Source organism: Hippocampus guttulatus, chromosome 21 (assembly GCF_054856545.1).
Source record: "Hippocampus guttulatus isolate MCC_2025c chromosome 21, RoL_Hgut_1.0, whole genome shotgun sequence".
NCBI lineage: Eukaryota > Metazoa > Chordata > Actinopteri > Syngnathiformes > Syngnathidae > Hippocampus > Hippocampus guttulatus.
The window spans coordinates 2,294,494-2,307,981 of NC_141281.1; the positions used below are offsets into that span (position 1 = coordinate 2,294,494).

The 13,488-nt window shown below is 47.6% G+C and overlaps 1 protein-coding gene and 1 long non-coding RNA gene across 3 annotated transcripts; both read right to left on the reverse strand.

The window, feature by feature from the left end:
* Nucleotides 1-1,296: 1,296 nt before the first annotated feature.
* Nucleotides 1,297-3,920, reverse strand: LOC147186691 (uncharacterized). Its single transcript, XR_015099028.1, has 3 exons — nt 3,730-3,920; nt 3,205-3,341; nt 1,297-2,916 (listed from the first exon to the last, which is right to left on the reverse strand). It is a non-coding gene; the product is annotated as an uncharacterized LOC147186691 (long non-coding RNA).
* A 3,363-nt stretch (nt 3,921-7,283) lies between these two features.
* On the reverse strand, nt 7,284-12,059 carry slc35b3 (solute carrier family 35 member B3). Of its 2 annotated transcripts, none has more exons than XM_086102446.1 (10): nt 11,747-12,059; nt 10,932-11,169; nt 10,593-10,714; nt 10,344-10,498; nt 9,643-9,750; nt 9,454-9,518; nt 8,987-9,079; nt 8,712-8,823; nt 8,454-8,523; nt 7,284-7,940 (listed from the first exon to the last, which is right to left on the reverse strand). In XM_086102446.1, exons 2-10 carry the CDS (start codon nt 11,145-11,147, stop codon nt 7,790-7,792), a joined length of 1,092 nt encoding a protein of 363 aa, XP_085958572.1. In that variant the 5' UTR covers nt 11,148-11,169; nt 11,747-12,059; the 3' UTR covers nt 7,284-7,789. The 2 variants fall into 2 exon arrangements, with proteins under 2 accessions (XP_085958572.1, XP_085958571.1); XM_086102445.1 differs by having other exon boundaries at nt 9,454-9,551; nt 11,747-12,058.
* Between the last annotated feature and the right edge of the window lie 1,429 nt (nt 12,060-13,488).

Below are 13,488 nucleotides of genomic sequence, written 5' to 3' on the forward strand. Positions count from 1 at the left end.
TCTAAGTGTTTGTTTTTAGCTCGACGGGAAAAGTCAACAGAAACATCCCACAGCGCTGTTGCCAAACTCACCGCTTGTCAGTCTTTATTCCGAGGCCGTTCGAGACGCAGACGCCACCAAGTAGAAATAAAAACGGTAAACTCAAGTTGGTCTGGCCAAAACATATCATCTCATAGCTTGCTCTGTCTAGCAGAGATCATCCGGCTCCCGATGTCTTTTTGAGTCAATCAATCAAACGTTATTTGAAGAGCACTTCTCATCCATGCAAAAGTAACCCAAGCGGATATTTCGGTCCAAGTTTGAAATTTGGCCAAGCAAAGCTCCGGCGCACAGCCGCCCAACTGAAATGGACTTTCCGTGCCGACTTGATGTGGACAAGAGTCGCCATGTGCAAATGAATTTTGGTCGCCAGGCATTTTTTTTTTTTAGCTCCGTGCGGCTTGCAGGCTAACACCAGTGGTTTGTTGAGCGCAATGCGGAGAATATCGGCACAGCGATACCGTCGGCAATTATGCAAATAAACCAGACGTTGAATTGTTCCGCGCCGCTTCTTGCAGAATTTCATGTGGTCTCCTCTAAAAAGCGCCCGCGTCGAGTTAGGCTGCCGCCGTTGTCGACGGTGTACCTGCGCCGCATCATAAATGGCGGGATCGCCTGAGAGCACAGGACTAATTAGCGCCGTCCCCTCACTCCTCCACCTAATTGTCCACGTACAGCTGATCAGACCTTTTTTTTTTTTTTTAAACAAGGCACTTATTGAGATCATTGATTTGAGAAATGAGCCAGTGGACGGTACGAACGCGAGATTTGACCGGGTAGTCAGTTAAAAGCATTGGGAGGATGCTCCGCGGGCAGCGCTCATTGGAACTCATTGACTGCGAAGCAACATTTGAGAAGAGCGCTTTTTCGGTCCGCTCCTTATCGATGTGATGGATAGAAGAGGAAGAAGGCCGATCGAGGGTGGAAAAGACGAGCGACATGAAAGGCCAAACGTTGATCTTTTGTTTTTTTTCCTTCAACAATTGGGTTGAACAACGCGTTTCAAGATGAATTCTATGAAAAGGAAAAATCTGCCTTTACAACGACACGAGCAAAGCTAGTATTCTTGTTTTGCATCCGTCAATCTAGCTCGATGATACAGGAGGTATATACAGTGTACCTTTGGACACCTGTGATCTACACTGATCTGACCGAGTGGATATTTGATGAGCCACCGCTTTCGGCAGTAGCGAGGGAAAAACAACATTGCACAAGAAGTCCTTTAATGCCCTTTACTTCATGAATTCAGAGGTGAGCATCACATGCGGTGTGAACGGCCTTCCTGTTGGATACCAATTCAGAAGAGATCAATCTTCTCCCTGCCCGTGTCATCAGCTTTAAGGCTGTCTAATGACTCGGAACGAAGGCGCCGCTCATTTCTTAATGTGGGCCTACTGGGAACCATCCCCTCACCCCAGGTTGTCCACTCATCAGTTCCAAAGGACAAGCTTTCCTCCCTCCGTTCAAAGCATCATGACACGATTGCCGCCTTTGTCTATTGGATCAGAAATAAGAGTCCATTTCTGTCCCCTTTGATCAATTTCATTCTTGACTCCACGTGAGGTATCCAAATGCGTTGAAATGCAAACACTTTGGAAGTCGGTCTGTTTCCCGGAAAGGATGACCACTTTGATGTGGCTCGGAACCGTCGCTTTCCCCCTTGAATTTTGGTCAGGTACAACTAGCGCTTATCCGAGGTCGGGTGGCGGCCCCGACTTCCCCCCTGGAGTATTTTCATTCCATGTGGCGATTTGGTTTCATTCTCATCGGAATCCAAGGCGGTAAATACGAATATTTTTGTGTTTAATTTGCATAGGACATTTGAAAAGGGCTGCTTTGACTGGTTGTTGATCTGACATGTTACAGCCCAAACTAGCAACAGAATCTGTCAATTTGAAGCAATGTCTCGGTTTTTAGTGAAAAAAAGATATCGGAATTTAACAAATGGAGGGCGGAGGTATGTGACCGGTCACCAATTAGATTCCAAGAGTAAGACCCCATCCCAGTGATTGTCAACAACTCGCAAGGAAATAAACCAGTAATGGAGGGGGGGGGGGGGGGGGGAGAAGGCTTCGCACGTGTTGCAAATCCATAAACCTATCTAATCTGCTTGGCGGGAGAAATGGAAAGCAGTTGAGACCTCACTTTCTCAGCGTTGCGCCATTATGTAAATTGAAGCCAATCTAAGCCCCGCCATGAAGAAGCTTTGTAATAGAGCCTTGATTAGCGAGGCGGTTTGGAATCAGCCATAAAAAGAGTCATATAAATGGCTACATTGAGCCCGACATCATTTTGCCCACTGAACTTAATTTGACTTTGAAGCCACACTGGGTTTTATGAACATTACGGTAACCATCAATGTTAAGTGAATTTTTATTTCTCATTTCTTCTTCTTTTTTCCCCCCCCCCGTCTTTGATGGTGTTATTAGATTGAATGCCATTTCAGCGACGTGTGTTATTTGAACATGCGTTTATGACCGTACTCTCGGTGGACACAAAATTCGTGACACCCGGCCAAGGGAATGTGAGCTAATTAATGCAAGACCCGCATTTGTAAAGTCTACCTTGAGAAAGAAAAATGTACCCATCTGATACACATTTCTTGTTGTCGAGGTACTTTGTCAAATTCTATGCATTACTGTCACTTTTCGGTGGTCATCTCGAGCGAGTACACCATCGGGTACGAGAGCAGTAAACACAAATTTACCGATTGTTTCCTCATCGTTTCGGATTAGGTAGGTCAGAGGTGCCCAATACGACCGGGAGCCCGCGGACTGGTCCAGGGTCGATCGTGAGGGGCGCAGCGGGTAGCACCCAATGGAGGTCTATTCAACTGACGGCTCACAACTTTAAGTGAACAGCCACACGCCGTAAGACCTACAATAGAGAATAAACATGAAATACAATTAATAACTCCAACGGTATGTTTTGCACATCCTTTAACTAACTCAGAGCATGTACCGGAAATTGATTACAGTACCTTAAACTTCAACGATTACAAACGTGAACCTTAGGCTACAGCATCGCTACATGTTGATCAAGTGCATTTGCACTCTCCAGTGAATGAAAAACGAAACAAAACAGCGAATCGTAAACAGCGTGAAATTAAGCGAAATCTCGTTCCCTTCTCAACCAAGTGCGAAAGAATCGTTCAGTTTCACTTACCACCTTCGGTTTTGTTTTGTCTGGTTTCACGGCGAGATCGCATCTTCTCCGCACATCGCAGTCGGCGCTTCTTCCGACAGCGCGACAGTTGTTTTCGTCAAAACGTCATGATTTACGACATTTTCCTTTCCGACGCCCTTCAAAACAAAAGCATAGGCCATGTTATCGAAATCGCAAGTCTGCAATACCAAAAGTTATAGCAAGGTCACTTACATAGGGGGGGGGGGGGGGGGCATTTGCGTGTCTGTGTTCCTGTTATTTGTATATATTTTTGTGTTAGCGTACACTGCACCCGAAGCCTCTTATCAATTTCACGAAAAGTATTTCAAAGATAGAATAAAATAAAAAAAAGCAGGTCACCTTGAACTTACGGCGCATGATCCGCATCACCGGAACGTGTTAGCGGTCAGCAGTCTGCAATTGCAGCTTGCAATCAGAGCTGGTGTAGGCGTACCTAATAATATGTCTCGTGAGCGTGAAAACAAAGTTTTCATACAACCCAATTTAAGAAACCCTTGCAATTACTTGACTGTTGGTCCCTCATTAGGCGTCCTGTTTTTCAACACCACCTCCGGGTGGAAAATCCACTAATGAGGACACCGCATTGAGCGGGCCCGCCCATCCTCTTCTCCGTCCTTAATTAAGCAGCGTGACTCTCCTCCTCGAGCCAACAGCATCCAGAGTTGGGGTCGAAGAAAAACAAAACAAAACAAAACAAAAAAACATTCACACCCGGGCGAAGTAAAGACAATGCACATATTCATCATGTTTGGAAAGAAGCGTCTATTTGTTCATTTATACCGTGTGCTTCACTATGATGTTTTTGTTTGAGGTTGGATGAAAGCGGCTGGAGGCTCCTGTGCTTGGTGTACATTGTCTCATTCGAGATAAAGGCTGAATAAGTGGCGTACCGACTGAAGCGCTTGCCATTTACCGTAACCAACAGACATGCTTGTATTGGACTTCCTTTTTTAAGAAAATGTTCACAGGTGTCCATAATGTGCAAAACATCGTGTTGTAAACAATTTAAGATTAAGATCAACGATTTTTTTTTGGGGGGTGGGGGTAATCTCATTTCATGCAAAGCTATTCTTCAAAAGTGAAACAAAACCCGAGTCCAAACCATCATGTAGATCAGGGAGCACTAAAGGATCAAATGTGCTTTTTCTTTCTTTGGGTTTTATTTTGTCGGTTAGTCCCATTTGCCATGACTACCTGGGGCGATAGTGCCCAATTTCAAAAGGAGTGCCTCAAAGATTGACCAATCCCTGCGGCCATGGGATTCTCCTCCCAATCAGGCAGAGGGGGCCTACTAATTGGAGCAAAGGCGAGACCCGTCACAGCCTCACGCTTGCGCTCGCTCTCATCTCGCAGCTAAATGTCAGCCGGCCATGTACAATTACAGTGCTTCCTTTCCCTTGCAATTATCCGCTGTGGCAAAATGATTGTCACAGAAGCAACCCCCCCCCCCCCCCAAGGGTCTGCGCTTGGTCCGAAATTATGATACGATATACCAATGACATCGGCCGTGTTTGTCAAGTTTTTAAAGCTCTATTTGCCGGTAATGCAACTTGACATCGTTGCGGAGAAACCATACAGCAACTTTCTGACTACTGTGGAAAAATAATAACATCATATAATCGAATTAACGTTGTCGTTCTCAATGCTACTCACGCATGCGCAGCCGTCACGTAGCAGAAAAAGCTTGCGTTTGTTCACTCAACCGACGTGGCGCCGCAGCTGAACCTATTTCCAAAATTCTGCTAAGCATGTGTTGCAACAGGCAGCGGTGTTGAGATGGATCGTGTCACATTAGGGACTTGACTCTTTTTTTTTCTCAATTGACACATTTTGTACAAGCAGCTTGTATGTGCATCGGCGTGCGGCGCTAATTGCTCAGCGACTGCATGCCGAAGCAACATTTTGTGTGCGTAAACCTGCAGTCATCCAGCCCACGTTTGCTTTTTTAGCCAAAGGTATCGGAGCACATCGTCGCGCTCCGATGAAGCGGATCATTTCCCCACCACGCGGCAGAGAAGCATCATACACGGTGCGATCGGCACGCGTGCTGGGAACGGAACGCGGAGAGAAATGCCATTGCCATAATGGCGGCATGGGGAGTAAGTGACTATAACCTGAGATCAACTTGGCGTTAAGGAGCGCCCCGTGGGTACTTTAACAACGAGAGACAATGAGCTGATGGCGAAAAAAATCGGTGTCACGGTGAGAGAATGAGCGCTCGGGTGACAGATGCGCAACTCACACTGTGCATTTTGACCAAAACGCTCCTGATAGATGGCCCGGCTTCTCTCTCTCTCGTTTCCTCACGTCTCTCACTTCTTCTTTGTGCTCATGCGACTTTGACTACGCACCGCTTTGTGTGTGGTGTGTGTGTGTATAGGTAGAGATGGATCTACCTATACACACACAGACATATATGAATAGTGGATGGGAATTCTGGCGACAAAAGCCAATTTCATGGATTCCCCCCACTGGGAGCGCAGGCCCGAGCAAACAGTCACCCTCACCTATGGCTTGTTATAAAAACTTAAGGAAAGGACAGCGAATGCATTTCACCAATGTTTAATTAGACTGCATGAATGAAAGGTTTCTTGCCCCCTTTCTATGGCTTCCTCTCCTGCTTTCTTCCCTCTTTCTTGTGGTGATAGATCTGCAGCGTGACCCCAGTTAATTGAAACCCAGGAGACTCTTCTTGCATAAAATCAGATTTATCTATCCATAAAAGGATTTTGTTAAAAATAGTCCAAATCCGGCGCGGCTCACAACCAAGAGCCTGCAGCGATGGAGGCGAGCTTGGCTCCAACCTCTTCTGGCCTCTCTCAGTCGCCGCGGTGAGGCAAAAGCTGCCTTCCGCTCACGAGCTGGGGGACCCATTAATTAATGGCAGGAAAACACAGACCCGAGATCTTCGGGGCAAACACCCGCCTCCCGCACGGTAACCTCCAAAACGAAAGACACACTCTCGCCCCTCATCCGCATCGTCTCAAATGTCCCTCGGACAACAACGGGAAAGTCAGGATGGACGAGAGTGAGAATGACAAAACAGCCATCAGATCAACTACTGTACTGCGATTGGATGAGACGGGTCGTAATAATTGCGAGCAGAGTCGGCGGGTGTGGGGATTTGTCTCGTGCGCTTGCTGAGCCGATTTTCATTGACGATACAGTAACGATATATTCCATTCCATCCGTGCAACAAAGTCATCACTATCTGCAATACGAAGCATCCAAACGCTGCATTCCGATCCGTTGTTTTAGTGGCCCATGGGCAGCTGCGTAGGATTTGGGCTTTGGGGCCTCCGCGGCTGTTATTGCGGGGGATCAGCAATGGCGCTACCCCCACCAAAGCTATTTGGGGAAGGGAGGAGGGTCAGAAGCCGAGGAACTAATGAAGGCAGCCGGGCCTTCACCCGAAGGGCTCCCGGTGATGCGGCGCCCCGAGGACAAGAGCCCCAAATGGGCCCCTCGGGCTCTCACCATCCTTGGCTAATTCATTCATTAGGAATACGGTGTCACCCGCTCCCATGTGACCACACGAGCGGGGTTGCGTGTCGTGCCGATCGACGTGCGTTTCCTTGTTGAGTTGGGATGCGAGACGAGATGCAGCTGGGTGCTCGGTCCAATTGGTGCTCGCAGGCCTCCCCCCCGCAATGCTTCCGCAAGAAATTAATAGGTGGCGGCGTTGATGCGTTAAATTACTTTGCATTGGACACCGCAGACAACGGGATTATTTATTCTTTTATACGGCCCGTATTAGAGCGGTGAGCCTTCTGCTTTGCTATTGCTTTTAAATTCCATCTAGTTTTCCATTGCCCCCCCCCCCCCAAAAAAGAAACCACCGTCTGTCTCTATGGTGCTGTTCATAGTCGATTTCGATGTTTTTTAGGACTTGTGGTTTTTCACGCCTGCTGGTTACGACTCAGCCCCGAACCGCCGAGTTTTACTGTGCTGTTAAATGAACGCCTTTGACGCGACTCTTGTGCGCTCAGACGACCCTAACTCTTTGGCGCGTGAGTGTAAAGTCACAGATTCTCAGAGCCACCAATCATCAGACTATCGAGACAACATCTTGGAGTTTATTGTAAAAAAAGAGCGGGCTGCCTTCATGCAAACACTCGTAGTTAGCAGTTTGCGGGAGCTGAGCGCAACACTCCAAAATGCGAGCATTCACAGAGCAGATTCTCGATTGTACAAAAACGGAGCCGTTTTATCTGTGCAGTCAAGGAATCCTGACAAGGGCCATCTTTTGAAGTGGGGAGCAAGCGGTCACTTCATTCTTCCCTTCCAACTTGTTTTTTTTGCGCAGAACTGTGTTCCTTTCGAGTCTCTTCATTGATGTTGTGCACACTGGCAACGTGTTGGCGTGCGCTCCAAAAGTGCCCAACCGCCACTCGTCCCTTGTAATCCCAACCAGATTTGGGGAAGTTTCAGCCCGCAGCAGTCAGTTGTCTTCAGGTGGAGAGAGAGCCCCAAAACTCCATCTGACGCTCATGATGCATCTTGGGCAGGGAGGCTCCGGCTAGATCCTTTGAGGCTCAAGTCAAAGCCTGCGACGGATGCCCTCTCATACATTTTGGGAGAGAGCTCTGACTTTCTTTCCGCTCAGTAGTCTGCTTTTTAGGTCCTTGGTTGAAGGAAGCTTCATTTTCTCACGGTTTTTACTGTAAACGTTCAAGAAGATGCCAACGAGCACGAGGAGGCCACCGCAGATGTACCTGTGTGAGGGTGTTGGGGGAGGGAGGGGGAGGGGGGGCGACAGAGGTTGAGTAATCTCAAGTGATGACAATGCCACCCGAAGAAAGGTTCACTTTCGACCCAGCGTTCCAGAAACGGGACATTACAAATTGAGAGTGCATAAAATGCTCCAACAAATGAATGACGATTCAGTGATAGGTCAGAAAATTAACAGTCGAGCCGCTCCTTCTCCAGAAAGAAAATAAAGAAGCTGCACTCGGCGTGGGGAAAGTACGACTATTTTGTGTGAGACGAATCACATTCGCAGCACGAAATGTGACCTTTTTGACACAGCCCATGAGCAAGTGCGGCAATGAGAGTCATGGCTGGCGAGACAGAGGAGCGCATACAAAAAAAGGTACGGCAACGGACCGAGGACGTGAAAACGAGGGTCGGGAAAGTCACATCCCAGTTTTCTCAGTCAAAGCAGAGTTCGGCGGTCACGTCGTTAAACAGAACAACGCTGGCCAAAGTCCAAAGGTGGCGGCACTTACTGAAAAGTGAAGGGCTTGCTGAAGAACATGAAGGAAAAAAATATGGTAACGGCCTTCCGCCCTGTAGTCACTGCAAAGAAGGAAAACACGCTCAGAGGTCTGGCAACGGTCGCTCGCTTCGAACAAACCGACAAAGACTTTCTAACAACCAGAATTGGGGGGGGGGGGGCTGGGGGGTGTGCGCGCACGCGTGGGTTAAAAACAAAATCAGTCAAGTCGAGTTCAGATATTTGACCAAAAGAAAGTTGGAAAACTGACCTGTAACTGCAACAAGGGCATCAAACAGCTTGATCAGAGCCAACACAAAAGAGATGCCCAAAAAACCCGCAAGAGAGAAAAGGAAGGCATAACCGTACGTCTGCACAGGGTCCTACGAGAAGACAACAAACCGCCATGACAAGGAAACAGAAACACGGTTTGGGGACCACTGCTCTCGATCAACCGTAAGGAATTCCGATCATCGTAATGTGCACCAATGGAATTGAAGTGCCACGGACGGAAGTCAATTCATCCGACATGACGTGCGAGCTCACCTCCGAGCAGAACGACACGGCGGGTCCCAGCCCACCCACGCACAGCAGCCCGGCCAGGATGTACACAAAGCCGATGGAGTACGAGTACAGCACCTGTCAACACAGCCAGCGCAACTCCACTTCACAGCCGACCAAAGACGCGTCACCGACATCGCGGCAATCAGAGGCGCAAAGCCCATCCAACATCTTCTTTATTCTCATTTGTCCTAAAATCTTTCACAAGATGGGAGAGGCGCGATCGAGGGACCTTCGACTAACTGAAAAACACACTTTTTGACACTTGAGATGATTTTCTTTTCTGCGAGTCCATCGTTTCCGGGTCCGCTCAATTTGCTGTACATTCCCGTCACGCGCAACCCAGCAGAGTGGGGGCTACATGAGGCCCGACTCCAAAATTCCAGGAGGTCTTTGCCAAAAATGTTCCCATCGCACCGTCCATGTCAAAGACAGAATACGGAGGGAAATACCATTTCGGAATTGGAGGCGTGATAACGTTTCATGGCTTTCTCCTGCACATTTCCAATGGCGGCATCTGCACACAGCGCCAGGGAAATGAAGAAAACACCTGAAGATAAACAAACAACTTTAACATGCAGGCCAGAAATGACTCTCTTTTTTTCCTTCTTTGCCGTTATTTAGCCAGATCGCGTACGCACCTGTGACATTAAAGTTGGGTGTCACTTTGCTGTCAGCCAGCATGAACCAGACGAGTCCCAAACACATGCAGACAGCGGCGGCCACGTCAACCGGCCGATAGCGCTTATCTGAAAGGCGGGGGCGGGAAAGAGACGCCAAACTGCAGCTCAATGCAAATGAAAAGCTCCATCCCCGGACTCGCCTTCATGTCAACGACAACACTGACAGCCTGTTGACTGCTCATCATCTGTTGACCGAGTTTGGTCGCGTGACGCTCAGAAGCTGAGCCGAGCCCTGAGCGGGTGCGATGTCATTTTCAGCAGACGGCAAGTGACAAAAGCCGCTCCCTGACATCAATAAAAACGGGTGCAGTTTCATATTCGACAACTGCCATATTAATATTGATACCTTGTTTGACGAGTGGGTCCGCGTAGAACAAAAATTCCCCTTTAATTCCAAGTTCACCTTTAAGACTGTGATGCAATGCTTTAAAATAAATGTAAATTCTTTATGAAATAAACGTTATGCATCTCTCAGTATGTATGGCCACCATTTTACTTTTTTTCCCTTCTTTTTATATTGCGCTTTTCTTGCAGCGATGCAAAGCGCTTGACAAAAAGCAAGTCAAAAGACAAACCAAAACAAATTCATGACAGTGCAATGGAGAATCAATCGATGCCTATTTTACAAAAAAGAAGGAAAACAAAAAGGCCAGACTTACCTTGTAAAAATACTCCTCCAATCATGACGGGAATGAGTTTACAGCACTTGAAGATGACCTGTGTCGGGTAGTTCAAGTAACCCAGGGAGGTGTTAGAAAGGCCAATGGTGGCCACTGTTAGAAAGGCAAGTATCATATACGTCTTCCCGGGTATCCTGGAGGATATGAAGGGGGGGGGGTTAGTTTTATCCCACAAAAATTTAGGTCATTTGAATCTCTGGGTAATTTGACAGAGTAGAACAGTCGTACCTTCTGCGTTTGTCTTTTGTGAATTGAAGCTCAGTGAGTCCAAACAGAGAGTAAAAACCAAATTGGACCAGAGTGAGGTACCAACCGAAGGGCTTAAAGCCCTCCACCGAAAAGATGAGCTCCTGAGGGGGCAAGACAATTAAGCAAGATGGTCACAACTTGAGGAGGCCAGCTCCGGCGCTGAAATATGAGCACCAAACCACCCCACCTTGGATGTTCATTCAAGGACCACGCCATCATTTTTAAGCGCCCCCCCCCCCCCCCCCTGATGATGATCAGTTCTTCCATGCGCAAATAGCTATCAAATAGCGAGAGTATGTGTTGTATTCGCCTTCTTACCTGTACGTATCCATAAATGAGATAAAAGAAGAAGACTCCAGCCACACAGATGTAAAACTGCGCGAGGGCACTGAAGTTGCCGAGTCTGATTCCGAGAACACTCAGTTCCTCCAGGGACTTTATATGAGGGGACATCAACTCTGCAGATGCCGGGATGGAGATGGAAATGTTCTTCCGCGAAGCGTTGTACCCCACCGGGCTGTATTTCGCACTCATTGTGCCCAGGAACTACTCGTGGCTGTGCAAACACAAAGCATCGTACCGATTGCTCGATTACATTGATTTATTTAAATCATTTCATCTGCCGAGGGGGTCAATAAGGTGTTTCAATGTCACCATTTTTAAAACATACGAATTAAGAAGACTTGGTGCAACCGTTCCAACGTGAAAAATGCCGCATACACACGAATTACCATTCAACTTTGAAATGCAGTGATTTTAATGTTAAGGTGACCATGATTGATCTCAGCTATCTTTTTCTCAAAAGGGTGACTAGGTGTTTTTTTTTTTTACCAGTGCCCAGTTTCGGCATCAATCATTTAAGAACAAAATGCGCCCCCCGTTTTAGTTCTTTTCAACAACGATCTCATATTTTGGGTGGCATTATGTCACCGTCACTTTCTGAAGTGGAACTAATTGAGCTATTTTCCCTTTCAATCCCGTTTTTGAAAACTGAAACATAACGCGACGAAACAGAGCACTACCACGATGCTCGACTGTCGTGGTGTCAAATGTTAACAGACATCACGAAAAAACAACAAGAAGAACAAGACAGGCACCGAGGCGCTAGACGCAAACGACACCCTGCCCGTTACCTTCCGCGTTGCTTTGAGCTCCTCCTGCGGGACTATTCCGGCGAACGGCACCACTGTAAACATCTCGCAGTCATATTTACTAAAATATGATTTAGTGGCGACGAAACTCGCCCGGAATCATCTTCCCCGTTGACAAGCTGGCAAGTTGCAAACAAGCTAAAAGGAAGCGCCTCGGCTAGCAAGGCGCAAGTCGCACCGGCGGAAACGGCCAACCACTTCCGGCTTGCGCCGGCCGAAAAACTGTCATTCGATTGGTCGCCCTTGTCGCCAAATAATCGACGGCGTGATCGCCCTTGAATAGGCATCCGCACTTTGGGGACTGGTTTGCCGTTGAGAGCGGATGTCCGGTGGGCCAGCGTCATTTGAGGCCGACTCAGTCCTATTTCATTCTTTATTTTTGAGCTCCTCAGCATCAGTGGCAGAGCGACGCGGTCGCCGTCGTAGGTGGTCAGGAGTCACCCCAAAGTACTTCCTGTCATAGATGGTCTCCAAGGAAAACCAATAAAAGTCCTCTATACTGCGTGTCTCTTTCAATTTTTCTTTGTGTAGCATTTGTCTTATTACTTTCCTTTCTGCCTCACATTTCCCCTTCATTCCTTCTTTGTCCTTCCCTTTATTCGCAGTGCTTTATTATTCCTTTCCTGTGTAGCCATGCAAAAAAAAAAAAGTGTTTTTGCTTTTTTCCTTCCCATCCTACCTCTCTTCGCCTGTATTTCTCTCCTTTTTTGGGTTTTTTTTCTCGTTACCTCGCCAGCCAGAGGTTAATGCACTCTAGGAAGGCATTATTTCCTTCTCTGCCCTCCGACAATATAAAAATTCAGAATGGACAGCTCAATCCCTCTTCCATCTCAGATTTGATTGTAATGGTATTGCCTTCTGTCCCTGGGAGGCCCCTGTCGCCTCAGCGACTGGGCCTTTATGACACGAAATGGCGAGCCTACAATTTTTCCTTCTATTCAAAAAATTCCGTTAATAACTCATTTGGAATGAGCTGTCTCCACTCCGGCCAGTTCTCTCACCCCTGAGCTCAAAGGGTCACATTGTACAGAAGAAAAGATGCAGGGCTGAATTGGACATGGAAGAGGTTAATTCATCTCTCAAAATTTACAGTCCGAGTGGCCCGCTGCTCTCCCACTGACGAGACCAGAGGAAAAAAAAAAAGAAGGATATTTACAACCTCGTGAAGAAAGTGTGCACCTCAGTCCGGCCGCTTCCCCATCTTTGCCGTCCAACTTTATAAGTGTATCCATTTGTCATGCGTGATGGATTTATCTAATAAAAGCCATTTCCTCCTTTCTTTGTGCGATGCAATGACATAATACAATCATTATTTATTGATTATTCAAAAAGGAACATCGTGCAAGGGCAACGGTTTGGTATCACACCATCCGACCCGCAAGAAATAAGTCGGGCAGAGGGCAAGACGACAGCCCGGGCTTGTCTCAACTGCTCCGTTTGGGGAGCCCCTCAGATGAGAATGGTCACTGTCCTCTCTTGAGTGGCACCGCCACTTGCTGTCGGCTGAAAATGGCATCGCAGTGCGCAAGGGCTCAGCTCGCCAACGTCAAACGACTCAACCCAGAGAACAGGCGAGCGGCGACCGTCGTTACCTGAGCCCCGAGGCACCGCAATGTCATTTCCGAGACGACTTTTGGTTTTCATGCTGCGTGAAGTTTGACTGAGAGCAAGAATTGGCAGCTCGCGAGCCCCAAATGTTTTCCTGACCGCCTCGCGCTCATGTT

Bases quoted from the DNA above. Each gene is read 5' to 3' on its own strand.
- slc35b3 (XM_086102445.1), bottom strand. From the start codon at position 11,147: ATGAGTGCGAAATACAGCCCGGTGGGGTACAACGCTTCGCGGAAGAAC. The intron at 10,715-10,931 runs GTAAGAAGGCGA...TTGCCCCCTCAG, and splicing joins TCATTTATGGATACGTACAG to GAGCTCATCTTTTCGGTGGA. The intron at 8,824-8,986 runs GTGAGCTCGCAC...GTCTTCTCGTAG, and splicing joins CCGTGTCGTTCTGCTCGGAG to GACCCTGTGCAGACGTACGG.